Genomic DNA, 15336 nt, shown 5'->3' with positions numbered 1-15336 from the left:
AGATTTAGCAGAGACATCAGAGTCTTCTAGGGTAGCCCCTCATTTTGTTGAATCACTGAAGCTCAGAAAATGACTTACCCAGGATCATACTGTAATGGTAACGATGGCAGCTACACGAGTGCATGCTCCAGGCATATTACTTGGCATAAATTACCACTTAACTGTCCCAAATAGCCCCTCCCCTGTAAGGTAGCTACCACCTGCATTTTATTTATTAGGAAAGCATGGTTCAGAGGTGGTAAACAACAGGGACATCCAGCCCTAGAGTGACTCAGCCAGGGTCTGACACCTGTACTGTTCCCTAACTGTGCTCCGCCTCCCGTTCAGGGGCTTGGTGTTGAAGATGCCATTAGAACCCAGCCTTCTAAAGCCTTGGGTCATTGTTCTCACCACTTAACTGTCCTCTGAGTGAGAGGGCTTATTCTGCTGTTTTATGGTGCTTTTAGTTGTTCATAAGTGTTTCCTACTGCTTGAATTAGGTTGAATGTCTTTTTAGGGTGGTAGTTACCCCCTAACTGGCACCCTCACTTTCATTCTTTCTTCTCTCTTAATCCTCACAGTGTAGTTTGAGTGATCTTTTAAAAACTTGAATCAATTTTGTCATTCCCGCCTCAATGAATTGCTTTTTGTTACTTCTAGGCTAAAGCCAAGAGTCTTCGTGTGTAAGACTGTTGAGACTGAATGGTGTGGCTGCTCCCTCCCTCTGCAGCCTGGCCTTACCCCTCCTTCCCTGCCTCACTCCTGTATTCAGCCACATGGCTATGGGCCGGTCTTCTCTTACTCATCAGGCCCCTTCCTACCATGGGGACTTTGCACCTGCTCTTGCTGCTGCCTGGCCTCCCCTCCCCTCCCCTCCCCTCCCCTCCCCTCCCCTCCCCTCCCCTCCATGTGAACTCCACACAGCCCTCAGCCTGGTCCTTGTGTCCTCAAAAAGTGTCCTCCAGGGTGACCCTGACAGGTTGGCCTCACAGCACCAGGAACCTTTCCTTACAGCCCTCACCAGAATTATGATCTTATGTTTATTTTGGTTATTTGATCAGTGTCTCTCTTACCCACTGGATTAAGATCAGACCATGTCTGATAATCCCTTGATTGCATCCAGTCTTTTACCTTCCAATGTCAATTACATAGAGTGTTCAGTAAATATTTGTCGACTTCAAAAAAAACAAAACTATTTTATCTCTTAGTACCTAGCACAGAATTGAGTGAAAACAAAGTTTTAAATGGCACAAGTAGAGTAGTGGCACATGTCACCATAACTACTCAGTGTGTTGCAGCATCATTCTAAGACCAAAAATTGTGGTTTCTAGGGGCCGCAGGGTGGGGGTGGATAGGCAAGATGTTGTTTAAGGGTACAAACTTGCAACATGTAGTAAATAAGTCCTAAAGCTATAATGTATAGTATATGAATATAGACAATAATATGGTGTTGTAATAATCTTGCTAAGAGATTAGATCTTAATTATTCTAACCACAAAAAAAGACATAATTACGTGACATGATAGAGGTACTAACTATTGCTATAATTGCAATCATGTTACAATATATAAATGTATCAAATCAACATATTGTACACCTTAAATTTACACAATGTTGTATGTCAAATATACTTCAATTGAAAAAATAAGATGGACCAAAAGAACTTTATTTAATGGGCTTCAGGTAACAAAACAATTCAGTATTTATTGTTGTGGGATAGATAAGCCTAGCAGTCAGAAGTGGATGTCACATGCACCTTACCTGTTTAAAATAATCTCGATTTTTAATATATTACTCCTCCAGATATATCAGAATCGAGCTCTCTTTCCCCCCATAGCTAAGATCTTAGACATGTGTGATTCAAACATGGTTTTTAAAACTGTTCATTTTGAAGTCGTGTAGAAATTGACTAGTAGGTGCTAAATCCATGGAAGATGAGGGAACATGGGCTGCACACGGCTGCATGGGGAGCTTTAGGGTTGGAAGAGGAAACAAAGATGCTGAGTGACAGCTGGAAAACTGTGGGAGGTAGGAAACAGGAAAAGGAGATTTGAATTGGCTGCATCTTGTGAAGGCTGAACTAGACTGGGTGTCTAATGGAAAAACATGTTCTGAAAATTCAGGATGTAGACCAAACAAATGGGGCAGTTATCTGAGAGTATTAGGGCCCTAAAGGGGGAAAAAAAAATGGGTCCACTTATTTCCTCTTGAATAACCTGCAAAAAGTGCCTAATTTCCACCAAAGACTCCAGGCCGGACCTGCTCTGGGGCTGGAGAGGCAGGAGGTGAGAAGTTAGATGTTAAAGCTGGACTTCTAAACACACCTCTGTTTGTATGGAGTTTCACCTCAAATTCAAGTATATCTTGCTCCCAGATAGTAACTAAGCATGTGGTAATTTGGATCCCCACCCCCACCCCCACCTCCCCACGATGGAAAGGCAGGGACTTCATCCCTCCGGTGGTGGTAATGGCAGTGACAAATCTGGGGACCCTGCCCTGAGTATCTTAGCCATGTTTGGACCCCACTGTTTGCAGACTAAAGACAGCCAGGTGGATGCGCTAGGGTCCTTAGGCCTGGCCATGTCAGTGTCACCCCCGGGGGCAGTGACCACTGTGGTTCTCACTCTTCCCTGTCACCCTCTCCCACCAGGAATCCGAAGGTGTTTCCTGCCACTACTGGTCGCTGTTCGACGGTCACGCGGGGTCCGGGGCCGCGGTGGTGGCGTCTCGCCTGCTGCAGCACCACATCACGGAGCAGCTGCAGGACATCGTGGATATCCTGAAGAACTCGGCCGTCCTCCCGCCCACCTGCCTGGGCGAGGAACCCGAGAACACGCCCGCCAACAGCCGGACTCTGACCCGGGCTGCCTCGCTCCGCGGAGGGGTGGGGGCTCCGGGCTCCCCTAGCACCCCACCCACGCGCTTCTTCACCGAGAAGAAGATTCTACACGAGTGTCTGGTCATAGGGGCTCTTGAGAGTGCGTTCAAGGAAATGGTGGGTATGGCTGAAGAGTCCAGGACAGCAGGGGCAGGGAGGTCACTTAAGCCAAAACCTTGCTTCTTGAGGGTTCCCTGAAAGGGGAGTCTCTGACCTGTCCACTTGTTGGGTGGTTCTACTGGGACATCTCCCTTTTATAATAGGGTTTCCAGTCTCAGTAGAAATTGGCAGCAAGATGAGAGTTCCTGGCATTGAGTGCTGGCCAAAATTTAAAAAATGAGAGAGGGATGGTGCATGAGGTCATAGGCTTATTAAATAAATGTATGCATTATTGCTTCTCTTTCTGCAGACTCATTGTTGCCAGCTGGTACAATTCCACTTAATTGAAAGGAACCTGGATGCCATCTGCTTTATACATGTGTATGGATTCCAGGTGTTTCGGGAAATAGAACTTTTAGTAAAGGGCTCACAATTACCCCACTTTCTACAAATCTGATCTGAGAACAGCTATTTTGCCATGATTGGCAATGTGATTCTTATTGCTTTAAAAAAGTACCGTCTGATATTCAATAGTCATTTGTTTTATTTGGGTACATGGACTTGTTTGTACATTTAAATTTGAATGTGCCTGCTGAAGAAATTCGGCCTCCTTTCCTCTAAGCCTCACTCCTGAGGACACACGCAGGGAGAGAGAGTGCAGTTTCTCTCAGTGTCCCTTGCTGTCCCTCTGCCCGTGATAATGCACAATGCTGTTCTACACCACCCCCCTCCTTCTTTGAGATCACTGTCTACTGAGGCAGTGACTTGGGTCCCAAAGATTTTTCTTAACCTGCATTCAGATAAAGAGACGTAAAGATGTTAGAAGGACTTGAGTAAGGTGAATGGGCAGCAGTTTCTGGTAGCTTTCAATGCCAAGGAAAACACCAGGAGGCTGGAAAAGATTATTTAGGGGAATAAAAGGTAGTAAAATTGACTCCTACTCAGGCTTTATATCATGTCAGATCTTACTCTCCAGCTATCACAGACACTCTGGTGTGAGTGTTTTTAGACACTGATGTTCAGAACAAATATTTCACTGAGGTAAAAATTTGAAAGTGTGATCCTCCGAATGGGAGAAAAGTGAAAAACAAAAGAAACTGAGTTTTTCATGTCCTTCAGTAATTGCTAGTGCCATAAGGAACATCTTTTACTTGGAACCTCTGTATTCTCAATTTTATCCACTAGAGGTCAATGTCACATTGAGTCAGGCCTCCACCCCGCCTCCTGCTGTTGCTACCCATTCATGGCTCAGGGTTACCAGCAACAACTATATTTGAAATGATAGGCTCCTTCTGAAAAAAAAATACTTAGTAAAGAGCCTCATTTCTGTCGTTTATATATTTTCAGCTTTTAACTCACCAGGTCATTACCTGAAATTTTTCTTGGAAACTTAGTTGCCAGTGAAACGATTGTTTCACTTCCTGCGTAATTCATTCAATCAGTGAATATTTGATGAGAACTAACTGCATGCCAGGCCTAATTGTGGAAGAGCACTGAACAAATTAGGCAAAGCCAGTATTAAACAAGTAAGATATCAACGGGAAGGGCCTTCAGAGGAGAAACGCAGGGTGAAGTAGGAGTGTGACAGAGAAGTGAAGGGAAGGGTTCCCTGGAGACGTGGTGCTCGGTGTGGGAGTAGCAGTAAAGCAGACAAAACCCTGGACACCGGGAGAGCGTTCTGGGCAGAGGAAACTGTTAGCGTGGAGAACCACATCAAAGAGAGAAAGAACCTAAATGGGCCACAGGCAACAAGCTGACGTCCACTGTGGTTAGAAGGTAGATTTCAAAGGTGAGAATGGTGTGAGATGATCTGAAGAGGCAGGCCGGAACACACCTGCGAAGGACTCTGGTGTGCCCTATTATGAATTTTTGGTTTTAAGTGTCTTCTTCTCCAATCCATCCTATTCTACGGCTTCCTCTTTACTCTTCAGTTTTCCCCACAGTCTCTCTCTAGGCCCCAGCGTGCCAGAGGCCCACCTGGACTTTTGCCTATGTGCTTGGCCTTACGTGACATATTCATCATTTTTTGGTTCTTGTGGTACTTGGTGAGGTGACCCTACCTCCCGCCCTGCTAGTGACGGAGCCAGTTGATGTCTGTTGGCCCTGAATAATCATTGCTACTGTCCCCTTTTACTCTAAAAAGTGTCCCTGTTTGGATGATGTCTTATGTTTACCCTAATTATAGATAGATGCTATTGTTTTCTCCTTGCTTCATCAGGGACTTCAGGAAAAATCTACTCCAGTGTCATAGAAACAGTGGCAACCTTCACCATTAAATTGCTTGGGGTGAGCTTCAGAAGCCATGACACAGAAATTATGCGGTGTACTCTTGTTTTACTGCCCTGCAAAGCCATCGCCAACTCATATAAAATACTTTTCTGTCCCTCTCAAGATTAGGTTTTTGAGAGTCATGGTTTCAAGGTAAAACTTTGTGGGTTTTTTTTGAAGTGCCAGACTGCATCTGATGTCCTTGTCACCTGATCTTGGTGGCTCCTCCTCAGACCTTTTAGAGAGGGTCAGGTTTGGAATTTCCCTGACATTCCTAATTGTTTCCTCACAATAGCTCATCACTTTCTAGCTTTCCTATTTGTAGGTGCTCCTTAGGCCTTGCAGATTTTGTGTCATTCTGATGTTCTATGATCCGAAAACTCAGTGTTAAATAAGGTTCGGTCATTTCAGCTTTGTGGCTCTCTTGCTTTCTCCCTTACTTTTAATCCCCAAACATTTCCCAAGCCCAACACCTAAGCCTCAAACTTGCCTCACTGATGATATCTCTGCAGCTACCCCTCCTAAGCTTCAGAAAAAGTAACTTATAATATCTTTAAAGGCAAAGTTGGCCTTCACTTGGGGTTTGCTTTATTTATGGCATTTCAGCAGCATACAATCAGAGGTCTTTGGTCTCTCTCCCTCTCTGTGTCTCTCTGCAGTGCCCTTCCCAATCACTAGTATATATTGAGCTAATGTTTTATAATCAGCATTCTTCTAGACCCCATGGGGGTCTAGAAGTAAAAGATTAGGTTTTACATCTAGGGGCATTTGTAGTCACACATTATATGAATATAGAGATATACAGTATCATTTATTTAATGATGTTCTAAATAACATTAACTGGGGTGGTAAAATGTTGATAGCTATCTGAAAGGGATAATCAGTTAAAAGACTGAGAAACACCAAGCCAGAACAAATTGTACTTATTTCCAGGAAAATGTAGGTACTAGTCAAAAATAGAGACTAATAGAAGTAGGGAAACAATGCTTTGAGTAAGGGGAGATGACAACCGTTTCATCAAATACTGTAAGCTGCTTTGAGGGCACTGCTTCTTCTCTCCTCTTTGGTCCTCGGGTTGCCCAGGACAGCATGTGGCTTGTGTTGAAGGTAACCTCTGACCGCTGGCCTCTAATACTTACTGTGCATGCTGGCAGAGCAGGTTTGCCCTGTGGCCTCCTTACTGTATCTTGTCTTAGATCTTCATAGTGAGAAAGCTGCAAAGCCAACTCCTTCTGTGTCCACCGTGGAAAATGAACCATGGCTTCCTAAAGGACCAGGATTTCAGAACTTTGTGACTTACTTCAGTTCTATTTCCTAGCAATGCTTTGTAACAATGTCAACTTTAGCAGCTAAGTTTTGTCACCTAGCGTGTGTATAGGTTGCTGTTTGACCCAAGATGATAGATATGAATAACAAAAATGACTTCTAAGTCCTGCTGTCAGTTAAAACAGGATTGAACAGTCAATATTTCAGACTCTTGAAGGGAGTCACTTCCATTGTTGGTACAGTTGTAGGAGACCTTTGCCTTCTGAGGAACGAGAATCAAGTCAGCAGTGATTAGCCTTTCAGCTCGCTACCCACAGGAGGATTTGAATTCTGGACACAGGCAAGAGAATCTCAAAATTCTATCCTATTTCCTTTTTACTGTGGGTATAGATTCCTCACCGCAGTGAAGAATGTTCTAGAAACTTGATTGTCACGACTGAGAAAAATGGCAATATTTCAACTTGTAAAACTGCCATACTCATACATCTTCCTATTATTGAGTAAATGGTTGGAAATACTCATCTTGGCTTTGTTGGTAAAAACTGTAAGAGGACACTATGGTGAAAAAGAGGAGGATGAATGCAAAACTTATTTATAGTTTAGAAATCCTGGTGTTTTGAAACATTAGCATATTCATGGTAAGTGTGGATCTGTGTGTCTGTATTTAACCTAGAGTTTTGTTTTGTCTTTGTTTCTGGTATATCAGGAAGTTCCTCCAAGAAGGAATGAACTTGTCATTCCATGAACAGCCAGCAGGTGACAACATTAGGCAGTACTGGTTTCTTTTTTCCTACCGCAATGCCTGGCTGACAGATTGGCTTGTTCTCAGAATAAACTGAAATCAGACCCAGATACTAAAACCATGCAGAATCTTATTATTTGTGACTGACACTATTAGCAATGTGTTTAGAACCATGTTTTAACCCAGCTAGGGGGAGCTGCCAAGTCCTATTGAAACTACCCAACACTCGCTCCCTTCTGTTGTCTGATACTGCTTTCTTTCTGAACCTGAAATTTGGGAGAAAATAAAGAATAATCCTGGGGTTGCATCATCTCTGGGACTTTTGAACCAAATTACAACCATCCCGAGCAGTGTATTTTTTTTTTTTTTTGTCTTGCAGTTCTTTCCTGCTGAATTAGTCTCATTTGATATATACATCTCTTTTTTTCTCCTTCATTGCTCCTACTCTTGCTTGCAACAAAAAGCAAAAATATAACCTCAAGCCTTAAAAATTGGACCAATTCTTTGAGTTAGAGATAAACCTAGCTTAAATGTAATATTTAGGCAGATATAACACAGGATAAATCAGTCCTCCTTAAGTAGAAAGTAGCCTTGGAAGGTTTGGAGGACTCTTGATTGAGCAGATAAATCAATTATCTCGTTAATTAAATTATATGAGTCATTTAAGTTGATCCTTTTAGACCATACTTGAAAAGGAATGATAGTATGCGCATGTTTTTTGCTAGTTTTTCTAAACTTATTATATTTTGGGGTTCACTGATTTCCTCATTTTAGGTAAAATAGTTTAGCTAAATAGTTTTAGCTAAAATGAGGAAGTATTCCAAATTGGTCTTTGTTTAGCACAGAACCATGGTCAGTTTTTCCTATGATTCACTGATTTATTTTGAAAAAACACCGAAACTTGAGTGTTTTGTTTTTTTTAAATAATTATACATTTTAAAAAATTTTTCACGTAGAATGTTTGCTTCAGCTAATTGGAAAAGTTGTGAGTTTGAAGAAAATAGGTAGTTAATTCAATGGAAAATATATCTTTATTGACTTCACTTATCATGTTTGATCTGATAGTGAAAGAACCATCCAGATGGTCCTTTACGTGCCTTTCAGTACCAAGATTTTGTGAAACATCTTTTAAAGAGGAGTAGGTGGTATAGGAAAAATATAAATGTGCTATTTTGACTTCTAGGGAGGGGAGGGGGAAGTATTTATTTTTAGAATATGTTCTAGTTACACCCAGTTTTAGAAGAAATATTTTAATGTCAGTGAACCCTTCAGGGTGAGGAAGTCTATGGAATACATTTTTCAAATCCTTGTCACTGTCATTCCAGAGAGCACACATGTAGTTAAACTGTGTTCAAGTGTTACATGTGTGCCTACACACGTATATTACCACACAAATGGGTGGAGGTGGTGAAAGTATGAACATATTAGCAAAGTTTTTTGGATAAAACACAGCTAGACTTTAGTCCACTATTTCTGTGACAGTGCTGCCAAATTTATCATTTCTTATGCTGGAGGAGTTGGAGCTGACCATAGTGGAAACACAGGAAAAGATGAAAGAAATGATGAAATCAATTAGAAAAAAAAAATTGAATCACAATTGTAATAGCAAGGGATTAAGTGGGTAGGCTAACTGGAATGTTTCCCGAAAAATTGAAGGCGAATATGAACTCTGCCGTAAGCAGGTCATCTTAGTGTTGAACACTCTGCCTTGTTTTTTAAGGATTAAACAATTTTATAGTCAGATTTTCTTGGGCTATAAACCATGATAAATAATGCCCTGACGATGCAGAATAAACTTGTTTGTCTGAGCCTCAGAGGATCATATACCATAGCATTTCGCGTCCTTTTGAATCGTAGCAGTGAGGCTGTCAGTCATTCACACTCCAGTTCACTTACAGCATGCAAACAATTGGGTGCTCAGAGATTCTTAATCAAAGTTGTCTTTAATTCAGACTTTAGGTGTTCAAACAAATATTGATTCTGGATGTGAAAGGATAGTTCCTGTAGCTAGAGCAGTTCCTTCCACTATAGTAAAAACAGTAATATCGGGTGTGGACTTTATAGACCATTTTATATGTAAATTTGATAAAATATGTATCATAATATCAACTCTGTATTATTTATTTAAATGCAAAAAAAAAAACCACGAATAAACCCATCCACAAACTCTTTTGTGAATAGGATTATTGGTTCAGTTTTATGCACTGTTTGAAGGTTAAACGGACAAGACTTCTGATGGCTTGATGCTGCCTTTCTCCTCTTTCACTTCTTTGTGACAACCCTTCCCAGCTGACATCAGGCACCTCCTTTCCTTCATTCTCTAGCCTCCTGTCATCCTTGTGTAGGTTCTGAGAACCATTCATTTGCTCTTGTCATGTGACTGCATTTTAACTGAAGCATGAGTTCCTGCTTACTTCTCTCAGTGAGCATTTATTTGCCTTGTAAGCTTTTCATTTGTGAATGGTGAAACACGTTTCTCATATTATGGCAGAGGTAAGGGGATCGTTTGGAAACTTAAGCATTTTTTTAAAATTACACTTATTGGGGTGACACTGCTTAATAAAATTATGTAGGTTTCAAGTGTACAATTCTATAATACATCATCAATATGTTGCATTGTGTGTTCACCACCCAAAGTCAAATCTTCTATGACCAGAAACCTTGCCATTTTTAAGTGTTTGTCTTCATTTGCCTGCTTAACAAGACATTTATTAAACTATCTTTTACTTGGCCTGGTTAGGTGTTGAGGGTCCAGCCATGAGCGAGAGAGGTGTCCGCTCTCAATCACGGAGCTTTCGGGCTGTGGGAAGGATCTAGCTAGCGTGCTCAGCCCCTCACACACACCATCTAATTTAATCCTCATGACAGTCCTTTAAGAGAGCTAATTTATACAGAGTTTATAGTCAATTTTAAAAATTCAGTGTAGTCCTTGAAGGTAGTCTTTCATGCTGTTGTCCACTCACTCCCTTACTGGAATTTTTCTTCACTTCGTAACTACCACATCCATATACACACATTCTTACCCCCTCCCCATGGCTTCTCAACCCTCCACGCCCTTCTCCTCTCCCCAGTTAATTCCCAATGTGTTGATGTCTCCCAGTTCCTGTCTTTGAACTTCATCTCTACTTCCTTTTTAACCAATATACTGTTTCTAATGTGTAGCCTCAGCTCGGGCTTTTCTCCTGTGTCCCGTTTCCCGTCAGTGGTCTATCTAACTTTGTATTACCACCTCTGGCCCCTGGAATAAAGCAGTTGCTCATAAATGCTGAATTTCTGAATTCTCTCCCCCTTCCCACGAGGCAACTAGCTGAAGCCACTGAACTCTAATTTTGTGGGTTTCTAAGAATCACAAAGTGCCCTTTCCCTTGGTCTGCCCACGGCACCCTCAAAATCATCCAGGGCACCAGTTCTTCCTCTTCTGTGCTTATTACCCAACCCACATTCTCCCTCCCTCTGACCTAACACTAGGTTACTGCTGGAATGTTTGGCTTTTTTTTTTTTTTTTTTTAGCTAGCATTCAGTTTATTTTCCTAACTCAGCTTGCCTTTTCCTGAGGTTGAAAAACTCTTGCTTCTGTCACTGACACAGAATTTCACAAAGATACCTGTTTTGAGGACGATGCATATTGGTCTGTAGAAGTGTTGGCCTATTTCTAATTTTCTTGGGGAGGCCTCATTGGATGGCAAGTAATAACCTGGGCTTCAGGGAGGAGAACTGAATTGGAATCCAAATGCCAGTCAGGTAAACATGGGCCGGTTACCCCACTTCTCTGCCTCCGAACAGTGAGGTTAGCAATGTGGTTGTGAGGACGAGATGAGATTCTGTGTGCAAAGTGCTTAGCGCCCTGCCGGACAGAGGACGTGCTCGGAGGAAGTTGGCGGGGTGATGCGTGGGTGTCACTGTGGTGAATTAGTGGGAAGAGAAGTCAGACCTGAGTTCAGGAGCTTGTATCTTTGACCAGGGAGATGACTTCTGCCTGCACTGAATAGAGGAGACTCTCCTTCAAGTCACCGCTCATCCAACTGTAAAAGAAACTATTTATTGGAGGCTCTGGGGTTAGAAACATTGCAGTTCCAGGTACTTGGCGTCATCAGCCTCTCTAGTGCCTTTTCCACATGGCAGCTCAGGCAGTCCATACAGAGGCTACATTTTCTATAGTTTATGACATTTATTGACTACGGTTGGTTTTCTTCTTCTCATTGTTGCCTGATTATACTATCTGTTTGCTGTTTCTGGTCCGCAGATGGTCTAGCAGGCAACCGTTTTATGCCAGTGTCCTCTCCAGAAATGCTCATGAGCTGGTAGAAAAACAAGTACTGAAGATTCTCTGGTCCCTTCTTTGAAGCACATCCAGACCCTTAGGGCTGTGTCGAGGGAGCGAGGCTAGGGAAGTCTTTGATTCGAGGAGTTCTTGTACAATCCAGCACTAACTTTGTTTTCTTCTCCAGGACCTACAGATAGAACGAGAGAGGAGTTCGTATAATATATCTGGTGGCTGCACAGCCCTCATTGTGATTTGCCTTTTGGGGAAGCTGTATGTGGCAAATGCTGGGGATAGCAGGTAAGCAGCTTGGCTTCTTGGTTCCTACTAATTTCTAATGCCTTCCGTTAACTTTTAACTTTAAAAAAAACACCTAAGTAATTAGAAATAAGATAATTTTGCTTGGGATTAGATATAGAGAAAGATAAGCCGTCTACATCTGATTAAAAGTGCATTTAAGTAGAGTCTCCAGGCTGGTATTGAAAGGTAAAGGCATTGAAAGGTATTGAAAGGTATTGAAAGTCTTGTCCACAGCAGCAGATTGTGTGTGTCTGTGATTCATCGAAACCACTACCATTCAGGTGGTTTTGAATGTCAGAACCTGATTTTGTATGAAAGCTTAGCAGAGGCATCATATATGAGCAGTGAGGAGGGAAGAAAGGAATTTGAATGAAATAGGTGTTTGGAGGGGACCTGGGAGGACTCCCCAAGTGGTTCCACTTCTGCTCAGTGACTTTGCACTGTCCCCTCCCAGAAGCCCAGGAGTTTCTCCTTTTGTGCACATGCCCTTCTCCTCTCTCCTGCATTCAACTGAAAGGAATTTTCACCAAGAGTTTATGGTTAACCCTTACTCTACCCAGTATCACCAGGAATAAGATAAACTTGTGTTTTAAATTTTATTTTAAATGACTGATGCATCCTCACTTTAGGTGTGGGAAATTTTTTAAATATAGACTTTGTGAAAAATGTTCTAATATGCATCGCATACTTCTCTGCCCTCTAGTAGCAAAAGATGTTGGCTTTATAGCAGGAATGTGGCTAAAGACTGGCTCTTGATTCTCAAAGCAAAGAGTACTTGCCTTTAACCGTGGTGTCCTCACAGGATGAGTGACTTCCTACGCAGACTTGGCCTTAGAATGCCCCCATCCTTCTGTCTTCTTCCTCTGGGGCCCATGCCTCTTCTCAGCCACCCTGCTTGCTCTGGCCCTCCTTGATATCTCGGTCCCATCAGGTTGTGTGGCTGCTGCCTTTGTCGCCTGGAAGACCAACTCCCCCAGGCAATCAAGGAACTCACCCTAATTTTACAGTCTTGTGTTGCTGAATGTTCTGAGAAATGTGTCGTTAGGCGATTTTGTCATGCAAACACCAGAGTGCACTTACACATGCCTGGATGGTACAGCCTACTACACAGCTAGGCTGTATGGTATAATCTTATGGACCACCGTTCTGTACGTGGTCGGTCACACCATGCCTGTACTTTCATTTACAAAGCAGGAAAACCTGAGGGAATCTCCATTCCCCTTAGTTTAGCATCCTTTCCCAGTCTTGTCCCTAGAGATCTCGCAGACTAAAGGGGAGCGAACTGCCAAAGCGGCAATATTTGGGGTTTGAAGTTTGATGTTTTTGAAGGTCTGTTTATTTTTAAAGTGTATGTGGATTTCCATTCTACTCTGTATTTCAGTTTTAATGTAACAATGTGCCAGGTAAATGGAAATGTGTATAGGGTGCCATGTTTCTCTGATGGCTTCTGTTCCCTAGTGTTGTATCAGGGTCCTGGCAAGAGACAGCCTCCAATTCAGATGGGTCAACTAAACGAAGGAGTGAAAGGGAACGGACCCGAGTGGTGAGGGCCAGGAAGGCATTTACCACCCTAAGCCTGCAGGGACCAAGGAGCAAAAGCTAGGAGAGTGGGGCCACTGGTGAGGGCCACTTGGCAGGAACTACCGGCGACAAAGGGAAGACATACTCTGACTTCTCTCTTTCTTCCCTTCCCCCGGTCTCTTGCCAGCACTTCCATAGAAGCCAGGTGACAAGTAGCCCAGGGAATGTGAATCACAGAGGTCAGCCATCCAGGGCATAGACACAAGACCTCATTTCTGGGGTGGGGACAAGCAAAGAATAACCAGTGCAGCTGCTGCTCCTTCTTTCCTTCACCGCCCCAGGGTTTGAACATCTTAAAAATAGGGATTCTCACTCTTCAGGGGCTTTTTAAGACACACACTGAGGAGGTGGCCTCTGGGCCTCTTGTTCTGTTCTGGATCTTGAGCTTGTCGTGAGACAGATGAGTGATAAGGAGGTGGCTCCTCCCTGTACTGAGTAAGACTGAATCGGTGATTCAGCTGCTGCACTCACATTCACCTTTTGTCTTTATATCTAGGTCCATGTCCTTTGAAACGACTTTGCTTTCCTAGCCCATCCAGTGACTAAGGCAGTGACTGAGTCCTTGCTCCCTGGGGACAGGCCCACCCCTCATCTCAGGCAAGCATCTCTCACCAGATGACCCGAGACTCAGAAGGAAACCCACCTTCTGTGCCCGGAATACCTTTATGTGGGGTTATTGTTTTCATAGAAGCAACTCCTCCCCGATGCCTTTTTCTCATTTGGGAACATAGTTTCCTTCAAAGCTCTAAGCTCCGTAACAGAGCTACCTGCGGAGTCCGGCCTTCTGATCCCACTTCCCAGAAGCTCCAGTCCTATGTGAGCATCTGCCAGTCCCAACTCTTCATCTTCTGGACTCTCTTTTTTTTTTTTTTCCCCAAGTACCAATTTCTGGACAAGATCTTGATTTCCTCATTTATAAAAATGGTAGTAGGCATTGGACTAAATAATCTCCAAAATTGCTGGCATGCTAGCGATTATCCTATGAGGAGTGACACTTAGAAAGTAAAGTGATGCTTTAACGGTTGATCTTTTTGTTATTTTATCTTTCTGAGGGTCCGTTTTTGAAATTTTAGTGTAATTGAGGTTGCCACGTTTCTAAGTGTCCATAAAAACATGATGTTATACATGTCATTCCCAATAAATTGAAAAGCCTAACATGAACTTTTATCCTTATTAATACTGTAAAGCACACACACACACACACACACACACACACACACACACACACACAATTTATCCTATGATAAAAGAGCATCTCTAAAACTTAATAGGCTTAATTGCATTTATACGAGTAGTATTCAGGTCCCCACTATCCAGGTATGAATTTGGGGTTTTATGGTTGACTTGGTTGGGTTTGCTGTTCACCTGTGGTTCATATGCCAGATAAGAAACCTTAGAGCAATGTGCATTGTATTTGTACCATCCAAAGGATAGCGTATAGGAGGACACTTTTTCAGTAGGCTGCTATTTCCAGCTCTTGAATGAAAAATAGATATTTCATATAATTTTATATAGCATCATGGCCTAGTTTATATTCATAATCTATTACAGGTATTTGAGTTTACAGAAATATTCCATTATTCCCAAGAAACATCAACTCAGTGAACTTTGATCAGACCTATGGAAATACAGGTCCATTATCACGTGTGGACAATTGGTCACGAATCGAGGACTCAATTTAAACAAATGATTAGAACTGACAGAAGATGCTGGCAACATGGGCCTGATTAATTAAGTGCTAACTTTTCCTCTTTGTTACCAAATATTGCTTTCCCTGTGTTTACCTTAAATCTTGACAGTTTTGAGAGTGAAAGCTAATCTTTGTTGTAGGTTCACTACTGCATAATTCCTCGCACTCAGGAGAAGAGAAGCTTTGCACTGGTTTGATTTTGACGCTACTGGTGGTCAGGAACTATCAGATTGGTGCCATAGTAATTGTGGTGTAAAAGTTTACAAATAATT

General features: G+C 42.5%; 1 protein-coding gene across 1 annotated transcript in view; it reads left to right on the top strand.

Moving 5' to 3' along the window:
• Positions 1–15336, top strand: part of PPM1H (protein phosphatase, Mg2+/Mn2+ dependent 1H) — a 237844-nt gene that overhangs the window by 106587 nt on the left and 115921 nt on the right. Inside the window, exons 3-4 of the mRNA XM_019732426.3 lie at positions 2630–2974; positions 11681–11793. Of these exons, the coding sequence (XP_019587985.1) occupies positions 2630–2974; positions 11681–11793 (458 nt within the window). The remainder of the gene's footprint in view (positions 1–2629; positions 2975–11680; positions 11794–15336) is intronic.

Source organism: Rhinolophus sinicus, chromosome 1 (genome assembly GCF_057876585.1).
Source record: "Rhinolophus sinicus isolate RSI-liver-muscle chromosome 1, RSI-T2T, whole genome shotgun sequence".
Classification (NCBI taxonomy): domain Eukaryota; kingdom Metazoa; phylum Chordata; class Mammalia; order Chiroptera; family Rhinolophidae; genus Rhinolophus; species Rhinolophus sinicus.
Note: the sequence above shows the minus strand (reverse complement) of the source record. Positions and strands in the feature narration are given on the sequence as shown.